The 12,744-nt window shown below is 41.2% G+C and overlaps 1 protein-coding gene and 2 long non-coding RNA genes across 7 annotated transcripts in view; 2 read left to right on the top strand and 1 right to left on the bottom strand.

The window, feature by feature from the left end:
- The window catches only part of l1camb (L1 cell adhesion molecule, paralog b), an 85,691-nt gene that overhangs the window by 53,406 nt on the left and 19,541 nt on the right, over positions 1–12,744 (top strand). For all 5 annotated transcript variants that reach the window (XM_084427233.1, XM_084427231.1, XM_084427234.1 and 2 more), the window contains one exon: positions 53–175. In XM_084427233.1, coding sequence (XP_084283359.1) covers positions 53–175 — 123 coding nt within the window. The remainder of the gene's footprint in view (positions 1–52; positions 176–12,744) is intronic.
- On the top strand, positions 4,053–6,776 carry LOC311301862. Its single transcript, XR_014629515.1, has 2 exons — positions 4,053–5,845; positions 5,965–6,776. It is a non-coding gene; the product is annotated as an uncharacterized lncRNA (long non-coding RNA).
- Positions 6,963–12,510, bottom strand: LOC311301861. The gene is made up of 3 exons (XR_014629514.1): positions 10,730–12,510; positions 7,730–10,610; positions 6,963–7,610 (listed from the first exon to the last, which is right to left on the bottom strand). It is a non-coding gene; the product is annotated as an uncharacterized lncRNA (long non-coding RNA).

The raw sequence follows: 12,744 nt of genomic DNA, 5'->3' as shown, positions 1-12,744 counted from the left end.
CCTCTATGAATGTGGATTTAGATTAACTGAACGTGTGCTCCTCGGCATCTAGCTCCCGGACCAATTTCATCCCTGACCTTTGAGAGCCCGTCTGAGACAGAGGTCACGCTGCACTGGGAAGCTCCACACAAACCCAACGGAGAGATCACAGGATACCTGCTGCAACACCTAGAGAGTGGGTCAAACATCCCGATCTATAGACACTCTGTGCTATTGCATTATGAGTCCATCAATTTGAGTATATACTGTATATCCTGAATATATAAGCTTTACAGTCAAAACTTTAGCCATTACAAGTACAACTTCAATGTCAGCAGCAAAGCAGCTCTACACAGAATAATTCAGTGCTACAGTCGTTTCTATTACAGCTTTCTCGATAGATCATACTGACTGCTAGTGGAGAAAAACCTTCTGAGAAACCAGGGCTTACAGCATGAACACACACTGTAAATTCCCCGGTGTTAAATTCCTCTGTGTTTATATGGGAACCACCAGCAGGGTGTTAAAGTAACACTGAAGCAGTGTTAGAGTTAATGAGATAATTAAGTGATTAATTGAGTGATAATTGTTTGATTATTGAAGACACCTGATGATAACAAGCAGAATCGTTGAAGAAAAGAGAAACAAAAGAACTACAACTGACTTCCGGACACAGCCTTAGATGAAATCAATTAAAAAGACATGAGATCGCTCTTATTACAAACCAATTTGACCTTATTTCTGTCAATCATCTACAGAAGGTCTTTTTGAGAATTAACAGAGTTTTAGATGTTGATTTTTATTGAAAATGGTCACCATTATGGTGATCAGTGTTTCTTTTAGTTGGGCAGTTTGAGACTTTATATTTTTTTATGTTAGTTGTTGTCTTTGTAACAGTGTTCTCCAAAACACATAATTTGTTGCAAAGGAGACCATAAACAAAGATGATCAGGTGATATATATTTCATCATCATAAAGATAAATGTTTGACACTTGTTATCAATGACCTAAAGAGGTTACTTGTTATAAATAGATTTTTACCATAAATACTTTTTTTGCTAAAAATCTGAAATTCTGAATTTTAACTTCTAAATATATTGTGAGAAAAGAAGATATTTAGACACACACTAACATCAAGACTCAGGTTATGAATCTCAACAATGGTGGCATGCTTCATGCTGCAATGCATGCTGGGAGCTATTAGTTTTAGAATATGGTGGCTCCCAGCATGCATTGCTGCATGAAGCATGTCACCATTGTTGAGATTCATATGCTAATTCTTAATGTCTGTGTGTGTCTAAAATAATTTTCCATACAATATATTTATAAATCACAACTCAGAATGTCTGATCTGTGGCAATATTTTTTTTCGTTAGTGACAGTCTATTAATAACATAAAAGCAATTTTGGGTCAGTGATGAGATTAGTGAATTATTCTACTTCCTGATGGTTTAAACTATATCACCTATGTAACACATTTTGTGTTTTGGTAAACACTGTTACAAAGAACACAAAAAAGGCAAATCAAACTGACCAACTAAATGAAACACTAATCACCATAATGGTGACGTTACAAAACCTATTATTTCCAATTAAACATCAACATCTACACCTCAATTAATTCTCAATAACTAGTTGGTAATAAGAGAAGCTGGTAATGCTGTTTGGGGATTTGTTTAATTCTCCTCTGCTGAGATCTTGAGGGATTTAATGTTGTCTTTTATCTTCAGTGGATTTCATCTCCGGAAGTCAGTTGTAGTTCTTCTTTCTCTTTTCTTCAATGATTCTGCTTGTTATCATCAGTCAAGTCAAGTCAAGTCATTTTCATTTATATAGCGCTTTTAACAATGTAGATTGTCTCAAAGCAGCTTCACAGAGATAAATGTATAATATAACGTAAGATTGTTTTGGCTTTATAGCGGTTCTTTAATAAAGTTATTTTCCAGCTAAAGTTAGTTTTGATTGATTCGCTTCCGTCGCAACGATCATTTGTTTTTAAATTAGGGCCGCCAAGACGACACCATTCTCTCTACACAGACTTTAGCGAACCTGTGAGAAACGCTGATGGCGTTCAGATGCGCATTAAGAACGGGTTCTATAGTTATGTGCGTTTGAATATATGTGTGCAGGTTTGGAATTCCCTACAAACCAAACCTAAACAAATTACTGGTGTTTCCTTATAGTTTTGATTCAGAATTTTATTTTATTTTATCAATTCGGGGTAGATACGCAAATTGAGTTTTCCCGACGACGCGTTATCTGTAGAGTGGGAAAGGGATCCTCCATAGGGAGAGACTAGTTGGCCCTTCAGCACTGCGTTGACACCGGGTTCAGGCGAAGGTCCTTCATCAGATCTGGAAACGGCCTGGATCCGGCAGGCTGCGGGAAAACCTTGGGATAAACAAAGACACTAAAATTAGCGTAGATGCCATTCTTCTCATGATGTAACAAGTACATCAGGATTTATGGGAAGTGTTCCCGGTTCCAGCTGACCTAATCTATGCAGCCTAATATTGAATTATAGAAGTCTATAATGTATTATGTGAACGCTATGTCAAAGAGATGTGTCTTTAATCTAGATTTGAACTGACAGAGTGTGTCTGCTTCCCGGACAATGGTAGGAAGGCTGTTCCAAAGTTTTGGTGCTAAATAGGAAAAGGATCTACCGCCAGCAGTCGATTTAGATATTCTAGGTATTATCAACTGGCCGGAATTTTGAGATCGCAATAGACGTGAAGGAGTATAATGCGTTAAGAGCTCGCTCAAGTACTGCGGAGCTAAACCATTTAGTGCTTTGTAAGTAATCAGCAATATTTTAAAATTGATGCGATGTTTAATAGGGAGCCAGTGCAGTTTTGACAGAACCGGGCTAATATGGTCATACTTCCTGGTTCTGGTAAGAACTCGAGCTGCTGCGTTTTGAACCAGCTGTAGTTTGTTTATTAAGCGTGCAGGGCAACCACCCAGTAGAGCATTACAATAATCTAGCCTTGAGGTCATGAACGCATGGACTAATTGTTCCGCATTTGTCAATGAGAGCATATGGCGTAATTTAGATATATTTTTAAGATGGAAAAATGCGGTTTTACAGATACTAGACACGTGACTTTCAAATGAAAGATTAGTATCAAAGAGCACACCCAGGTTCCTAACCGACGACGAAGACTTAACAGAGCAGCCATCAAGTGTTAGACAGTATTCTGGGTTATTACGTGAGGAAGTTTTTTGTCCAATAATTAGAATCTCTGTTTTTTCAGAATTTAGAAGTAGGAAATTACGAGTCATCCAGTTTTTTATATCAGCTATGCATTCTGTTAATTTAGTGAATTGGTAAGTTTCGTTAGGTTTTGAAGAAATATAGAGCTGAGTATCGTCGGCATAACAGTGGAAGCTAATTCCATGTTTCCTAATGATATCTCCTAATGGCAGCATGTACAGAGTGAACAGCAGCGGTCCTAGTACTGAGCCCTGTGGTACGCCATACTGAACTTGTGATTGATAAGACATCTCTTCATTTACTGCTACAAACTGATAACGGTCAGATAAGTATGATTTAAACCATGCTAGTGCAATTCCACTAATGCCAACATAGTTTTCTAGTCTATTTAAAAGAATGTTGTGGTCAATGGTGTCAAACGCAGCACTAAGATCGAGTAACACTAATAGAGAGACACAACCACGATCGGATGATAAGAGCAAATCATTTGTTACTCTAACGAGAGCAGTCTCAGTACTATGGTATGGTCTAAATCCGGACTGAAAATCCTCGCAGATATCATTTCTTTCTAGAAAGGAACATAGTTGTGAAGATACTGCCTTTTCTAGTATCTTTGACAGAAAGGGTAGATTCGAGATCGGCCTGTAATTGACTAATTCTGAAGGATCAAGTTGCATTTTTTTAACAAGCGGTTTAATCATAGCCAGCTTAAAGTTTTTTGGTACGTATCCTAGAGACAAAGAGGAATTAATGATATTAAGAAGAGGATCTATGACCTCTGGAAGCATCTCTTTCAATAGCTTAGTCGGTATCGGGTCTAACATACATGTTGTAGATTTAGATGATTTAACGAGTTTAGTAAATTCTTCCTCTCCTATAGCAATGAATGAATCAAATTTTTCCTCAGGGAGACTACAATGCACTGCCTGATGCGATACTGTAGTAGACGGTTGCATAGTTATAATTTTATCCCTGATATTATCAATCTTATAAGTGAAGAAGTTCATAAAATCATTACTGCTGTGCTGCTTGGAACCTTCTGTGTTTGAAGCTTTCTTTTTCGTTAGTTTAGCCACTGTTTCAAATAAATACCTAGGATTATGTTTATTTTCTTCTAATAGGTTTGAAAAATAAGCAGATCTAGCAGCTTTTAAAGCCTCTCTGTAAGCAATCGAGCTCTCTTTCCATGAAATGCGAAATACCTCTAATTTTGTTTTCTTCCAGTTGCGCTCCATTTTTCTGGCTGCTCTCTTAAGGGCCTGAGTGTGCTCGTTGTACCACGGCGTTGGATTATTTTCTTTAATCTTCTTTAAGCGCAAAGGAGCAACTGTGTCTAAAGTGCTGGAAAAGAGAGAGTTAAAAGTTTCTGTTGCAATATCAAGTTTTTCTAAGCTATCCGGGATGCTAAAATGATGAAACTGATCAGGAAGATTATTAATAAAGCAATCTTTAGTAGCAGAAGTGATAGGTCTAACATATTTGTAACACGGAGTCGGCTTTGCAGCCTTGGCTAAATGTAATTTACACGAGACTAGATAATGATCTGAGATGTCATCGCTCTGCTGCAGAATTTCAACGGCATCAACATCTATTCCATGTGATAATATTAGATCTAGAGTATGATTACGACGATGAGTAGGTCCTGACACGTGTTGTCTAACTCCAATAGAGTTCAGAATGTCTTTAAATGCCAATCCCAATGCATCTTTTTCATTATCGATGTGTATATTAAAATCACCAACAATTAGTACTTTATCTGCAGCCAATACTAACTCTGATAGAAAGTCCGCAAATTCTTTGATAAAGTCCGTATGGTGCCCTGGTGGCCTGTATACAGTAGCCAGCACAAATCTCAAACGTGATTTATCATTTTTACTATATATTTTTACATTAAGCACTAACACTTCAAAAGAATTATATTCGAAACTTGATTTCTTAGTGGTTTTGAAAATATTACTATAAATTACAGCAACACCACCCCCTTTGCGTTTCAGACGAGGCTCATGTTTATAACAGTAGTCTTGCGGGGTGGACTCATTTAAAGTAATGTAATCGCTTGGTTTTAGCCAGGTTTCTGTCAAACACAGCACATCTAGGTTATTATCTGAAATCATATCATTAACAATGAGTGCTTTTGAAGTAAGCGATCGAATATTCAGCAACCCAAGCTTTATCATTTGCTCATCTGTATTATAGCTGTTTTTTATTTGTTGAACATCAATTAAATTTTTAACCTTATGTGGCAGGTCTAATGAAATATATCCTGCCTGCAGGTGGCTGATTAATTCATTTGAGCTCGTCCTATCAGTGAGCTGTAATAGCGCATATAAACAAGCTGGTTAGAGTGTATGGTGTCATGAGGCACCGCCCCTTCCCGTGTCGTCATTCAGGTATGTTGGGTGTTGTGAGCTGGCCGATCAATGGCATATTGTAGCTAACATTAGCTTATTTTCAGGGCGACATGCAAGCTTTCACGGCTGGCATTCGGCTGAGGTTGTACCCTTGATGGTCAAAGTATGGTTGGTTATACTTCATGCCCGGAATGCTTAGTTATTGCCGACGCGCACGCTGTCCACCTGATAGATGGGATGAGCCCACATGCATGTTGTCTGTCTGACTGAGTTGGTCCCCAGAGATCGCACCTAAAAGGTATGTAGTTTTAAATTTGCGCCTAGGTTAAATGGAAATCTGTTGAGAGAAACCGCTTTTATTAATGGTTAGCAGTTAAATCACAGAGTTTGTCTGATTGTTTATTTGTAAATTCATAGATGTAGTACGGACCAATGGGTCGCATCTGCACCACCGATTAGTTTCCGTGCGGTTGACTGCGTGGGACTACTTCTGGAGGCGCTGTTGCTTTGCTGCTTTTGCTGTTGCTTTGATCCGCTGTGGACAAAGGACTGAAAACACTGTCCTTTGTGTTTATTTTAGTGTGTGTGCCTCCATGTGAGCCCTTTATTTCGGGGTTGTCTCTGTGTCTTGTGACACCAGGAAAGTTTTCTTTTCGTTTGTATTAGTTTTTATTTTGTATTTTGACTCAGAATTTTGTAATATGTTTAACGTGAAACTGAACATCTCTACTCCAATTTCTGTCTCTTGGAGTGACAGTTCTGAGTGTGTTTCAACAGTGACAATTCTGAGTGTGTTTCAACAGTGACAATTCTGAGTGTGTTTCAACAGTGACAATTCTGAGTGTGTTTCAACAGTGACAATTCTGAGTGTGTTTCAACAGTGACAATTCTGAGTGTGTTTCAACAGTGACATTTCTGTTCCAGGAGCTGAGTGCACAAAGCAGGGGCGGATTGTTGGTGGTGGTCTCCCTCACGAGTGTGGTGTGCTGAGTGGTGTGAGTGTGTGTGTACTGGTGTGAGTGTATATGCACAGGCGTACGGAAAAGGTGACTTGTCGTGGAGGCCTTATGTGCCCTTATCCACTGCTCTGCCTCGGCTCCTGTCCTGCTGACTCAGGTCGCTCCATGTGTGCTTGTGGAACCACAAAATTGTCTACATTGAGTGCTGTTGATGTTTGTGCATTTTATATTGATTATTTATCTTTAATAAAACAAATTTATATTTTTGTACCCACGTCTCCTGCCGCCTTACTGTGGACGAACCTGTGTTTCCTTAAATAACAAACTATATTTTATTGTCCCTGGCAAGATTCCAGGGTGGCGTAGTCGTTAGCAGAGATCATTTTATGCTTAAAGTCATTCTATCCCATCCTCGTGCTGCTACATTCTGGCGTAGTCGGCAGGATAGGAGCCGAGGCAGAGCAGTGGATAAGGGCACATAAGGCCTCCACGACAAGTCACCTTTTCCGTACGCCTGTGCATATACACTCACACCAGTACACACACACTCACACCACTCAGCACACCACACTCGTGAGGGAGACCACCACCAACAATCCGCCCCTGCTTTGTGCACTCAGCTCCTGGAACAGAAATGTCACTGTTGAAACACACTCAGAATTGTCACTGTTGAAACACACTCAGAATTGTCACTGTTGAAACACACTCAGAATTGTCACTGTTGAAACACACTCAGAATTGTCACTGTTGAAACACACTCAGAACTGTCACTCCAAGAGACAGAAATTGGAGTAGAGATGTTCAGTTTCACGTTAAACATATTACAAAATTCTGAGTCAAAATACAAAATAAAAACTAATACAAACGAAAAGAAAACTTTCCTGGTGTCACAAGACACAGAGACAACCCCGAAATAAAGGGCTCACATGGAGGCACACACACTAAAATAAACACAAAGGACAGTGTTTTCAGTCCTTTGTCCACAGCGGATCAAAGCAACAGCAAAAGCAGCAAAGCAACAGCGCCTCCAGAAGTAGTCCCACGCAGTCAACCGCACGGAAACTAATCGGTGGTGCAGATGCGACCCATTGGTCCGTACTACATCTATGAATTTACAAATAAACAATCAGACAAACTCTGTGATTTAACTGCTAACCATTAATAAAAGCGGTTTCTCTCAACAGATTTCCATTTAACCTAGGCGCAAATTTAAAACTACATACCTTTTAGGTGCGATCTCTGGGGACCAACTCAGTCAGACAGACAACATGCATGTGGGCTCATCCCATCTATCAGGTGGACAGCGTGCGCGTCGGCAATAACTAAGCATTCCGGGCATGAAGTATAACCAACCATACTTTGACCATCAAGGGTACAACCTCAGCCGAATGCCAGCCGTGAAAGCTTGCATGTCGCCCTGAAAATAAGCTAATGTTAGCTACAATATGCCATTGATCGGCCAGCTCACAACACCCAACATACCTGAATGACGACACGGGAAGGGGCGGTGCCTCATGACACCATACACTCTAACCAGCTTGTTTATATGCGCTATTACAGCTCACTGATAGGACGAGCTCAAATGAATTAATCAGCCACCTGCAGGCAGGATATATTTCATTAGACCTGCCACAATCTTACCCTCCCTTTTGTATCGTCGCCCCGACGATAAGCAACCCTCGCTACTCAATTCCAGGGCCTAAAGAGGGCAGAACCACATTAGACACAGAAGTCACGCACTTAAAATCATTAACGAGAACAAGTGATACACGAGTCCTCCAACATGACAGCTAAGTGACGAGAAACAAGTGATGCACGAGTCCTCTTAACATGACGGCTAAATGACAAGAAACAAGTGATACACAAGTCCTCTAACATGATTAAAAACCCGAGTAAGGCACTTGTTACAGGTCCTCTGCCTTTACGGCTACTCATGGCGGCTAACTGGCGAGAAACAAGTGATACACGAGTCCTCTTACATGACGGCTAAAATGACGAGAAACAAGTGATACACAAGTCCTCTAACGTGACTAAAATCGTGAGTAAGGCACTTGTTACAGGTCCTCTGCCTTTACGGCTACTCATGGCGGCTAACTGGCGAGAAACAAGTGATACACGAGTCCTCTTACATGACGGCTAAAATGACGAGAAACAAGTGATACACAAGTCCTCTAACATGACTAAAATCGTGAGTAAGGCACTTGTTACAGGACCTCTGCCTTTACGGCTACTCATGGCGGCTAACTGGCGAGAAACAAGTGATACACGAGTCCTCTTACATGACGGCTAAAATGACGAGAAACAAGTGATACACAAGTCCTCTAACATGACTAAAATCGTGAGTAAGGCACTTGTTACAGGTCCTCTGCCTTTACGGCTACTCATGGCGGCTAACTGGCGAGAAACAAGTGATACACGAGTCCTCTTACATGACGGCTAAAATGACGAGAAACAAGTGATACACAAGTCCTCTAACATGACAAAAATCGTGAGTAAGGCACTGGTTACAGGTCCTCTGCCTTTACGGCTACTCATGGCGGCTAAGTGACGAGAAACAAGTGATACACGAGTCCTCTTACATGACGGCTAAAATGACGAGAAACAAGTGATACACAAGTCCTCTAACATGACAAAAAATCGTGAGTAAGGCACTGGTTACAGGTCCTCTGCCTTTACGGCTACTCATGGCGGCTAAATGACGAGAAACAAGTGATACACGAGTCCTCAGCCATGACTAAATATGGTTATATTTAAAAACTCAAACCGCTCACCGTGCATAAGCTCGACAAACTTAAATACGCTCCCCGTGTCGATCAACACGGTATTTAAAATCCACCCAACCGTTTAAAAGGATGGGGACCTGACAACCCTACAACCGGGTAACGCCCAGGCCTTTTCTTTAGCACAGCCTCTCCATGTCTGCCTTCTTAACTGAGCCCCAAGTTCCCAGAGTAAACGACACTTACCACCGCCGACAGGAGATCCCGGGTAAAAGGGAAAGTTCTCCACAATCCAGACAGACGCTGCTGCTTTGCTTTACAAAAAAACACAAGAAAACACAAAACACCAAATATAAACCAATATGATTACCCACGTCTCAACCTGGCAACCGTGGAACCCTGCCGACTACGCCAGAATGTAGCAGCACGAGGATAGGATAGAATGACTTTAAGCATAAAATGATCTCTGCTAACGACTACGCCACCCTGGAATCTTGCCAGGGACAATAAAATATAGTTTGTTATTTAAGGAAACACAGGTTCGTCCACAGTAAGGCGGCAGGAGACGTGGGTACAAAAATATAAATTTGTTTTATTAAAGATAAATAATCAATATAAAATGCACAAACATCAACAGCACTCAATGTAGACAATTTTGTGGTTCCACAAGCACACATGGAGCGACCTGAGTCAGCAGGACAGGAGCCGAGGCAGAGCAGTGGATAAGGGCACATAAGGCCTCCACGACAAGTCACCTTTTCCGTACGCCTGTGCATATACACTCACACCAGTACACACACACTCACACCACTCAGCACACCACACTCGTGAGGGAGACCACCACCAACAATCCGCCCCTGCTTTGTGCACTCAGCTCCTGGAACAGAAATGTCACTGTTGAAACACACTCAGAATTGTCACTGTTGAAACACACTCAGAATTGTCACTGTTGAAACACACTCAGAATTGTCACTGTTGAAACACACTCAGAATTGTCACTGTTGAAACACACTCAGAATTGTCACTGTTGAAACACACTCAGAACTGTCACTCCAAGAGACAGAAATTGGAGTAGAGATGTTCAGTTTCACGTTAAACATATTACAAAATTCTGAGTCAAAATACAAAATAAAAACTAATACAAACGAAAAGAAAACTTTCCTGGTGTCACAAGACACAGAGACAACCCCGAAATAAAGGGCTCACATGGAGGCACACACACTAAAATAAACACAAAGGACAGTGTTTTCAGTCCTTTGTCCACAGCGGATCAAAGCAACAGCAAAAGCAGCAAAGCAACAGCGCCTCCAGAAGTAGTCCCACGCAGTCAACCGCACGGAAACTAATCGGTGGTGCAGATGCGACCCATTGGTCCGTACTACATCTATGAATTTACAAATAAACAATCAGACAAACTCTGTGATTTAACTGCTAACCATTAATAAAAGCGGTTTCTCTCAACAGATTTCCATTTAACCTAGGCGCAAATTTAAAACTACATACCTTTTAGGTGCGATCTCTGGGGACCAACTCAGTCAGACAGACAACATGCATGTGGGCTCATCCCATCTATCAGGTGGACAGCGTGCGCGTCGGCAATAACTAAGCATTCCGGGCATGAAGTATAACCAACCATACTTTGACCATCAAGGGTACAACCTCAGCCGAATGCCAGCCGTGAAAGCTTGCATGTCGCCCTGAAAATAAGCTAATGTTAGCTACAATATGCCATTGATCGGCCAGCTCACAACACCCAACATACCTGAATGACGACACGGGAAGGGGCGGTGCCTCATGACACCATACACTCTAACCAGCTTGTTTATATGCGCTATTACAGCTCACTGATAGGACGAGCTCAAATGAATTAATCAGCCACCTGCAGGCAGGATATATTTCATTAGACCTGCCACACTTAGATAGGTTTAAACATTTTTTGGATTTCCAAAATCGGGGAACAGACACAGTCTCTATATGATGATAGCTAGGTGAAAGAGGCTCTATGTGATGGGATTTATCTGACCTGGGTGACACGAGGCCGCTAGCAGACGGTTGGTTTAGCCAGTCTGTCTGCTTCCTGACCTGGTGCCCAATTTGTCATGTTTGAGCTCTAAGACTATGAGCCATATTACTAGAGAGAAGAGCAGCACCATCCCAGGAGGGATGAATACCATCTCTTTTCAACAGGTCAGGTTTGCCCCAAAAACTTTTCCAATTGTCTATGAATTCTATATTATTACACGGACACCACTCAGACAGCCAGCGATTCAGTGAACACAATCTACTAACTATCTCATCACTCCTGCGAACAGGAAGGGGGCCAGAGCAAATTACAGTGCCTGACATCGTACTTGCAAGTTCACACACCTCTTTAATATTAATTTTGGTGATCTCCGACTGGCGGAGTCGAACATCATTAGTGCCGACATGAATAATGATCTTAGAGAATTTACGATTAGCATTAGCCAGCACTTTTAAATTTGCTTTGATGTCAGGCGCTCTGGCTCCCGGCAAACATGTGACTATGTTCGCTGGTGTCTCTATTTTCACGTTCCGTGTGATCGAATCACCAATTACTAGGGCACAATCAACAGAATTCTCAGTGGGTGTTTCACTGAGCGGGGCAAATCGATTTGTTGTGGTAATCGGAACGGAAGAGTGGTTTTTTGATCCGCGACTAGAGCGATCCCTCACTGTCACCCATTTGCCCGGCTGCTCAGGCACTACTTCAGCTGGAACCGAATCATGTAAAGAGTTCACTATGCTATGCGCATCCAAAATAGTATCTAAAGCTCTAGCACTCTTACTATCCTCAATTAAAGTTTGGATGCGTGTCTCTAATTCTGAAATCTTCTCTGTCAGCCTAACTGTCTCCTTACATTTATCACATATAAATCCTACATTGCCAACAGAGAAGTCTATGCTAAACATGTGACATGAAGTGCAGGTGACAATAACAGGACAAGACATTACTCACCGTGTTTGTTGACTGATTATTACTTACCTGAGCTTTTATGAACTCAAAGGCGCGAGCGCGCGAGAGAAAAAATAAATAAATAAAACAGCTGAGCGCACGGGTGGCGCGTTAACAGGCTAGCAGTAGCGAATTAGCGTGTTGTGCTAGTAGTAATGGAAGCTAGCGATGTCAATCTGAGATGTTGGGTAAGCTGTATTTAGTATAAACAACTACAAATTGTAGTAAATGATGGTTCAAAACAAAGAAATACGAGGCTAAGACGGAGCTTACAGCACCGAGGCAAACACACTCACAGCAGGCAGCGAGGCAGACAGGCGAGATCAGGTGTCTTCAATGCTCAATCATCACTCAATTTCATTTCAACTTAATTATCTCATTAACTCTAACACTGCTTCAGTGTTACTTTTAACACCCTGCTGGTGGTTCCCAACACAGAGCAGTGTTAAATTTAAAGGGATACTTCACCTCTGGAAAGATGAATGTGTATTTAAAATGGGTCATTTATGTAGTAGAAATGTGAAATTATTTTAGAAGTTGGTGC

Source organism: Rutilus rutilus (genome assembly GCF_951802725.1).
Source record: "Rutilus rutilus genome assembly, chromosome: 13".
NCBI classification, from domain to species: Eukaryota; Metazoa; Chordata; class Actinopteri; order Cypriniformes; family Leuciscidae; genus Rutilus; species Rutilus rutilus.
The sequence above is the reverse complement of the archived record's forward strand: the minus strand, read 5'-3'. Positions and strand labels throughout refer to the sequence as shown.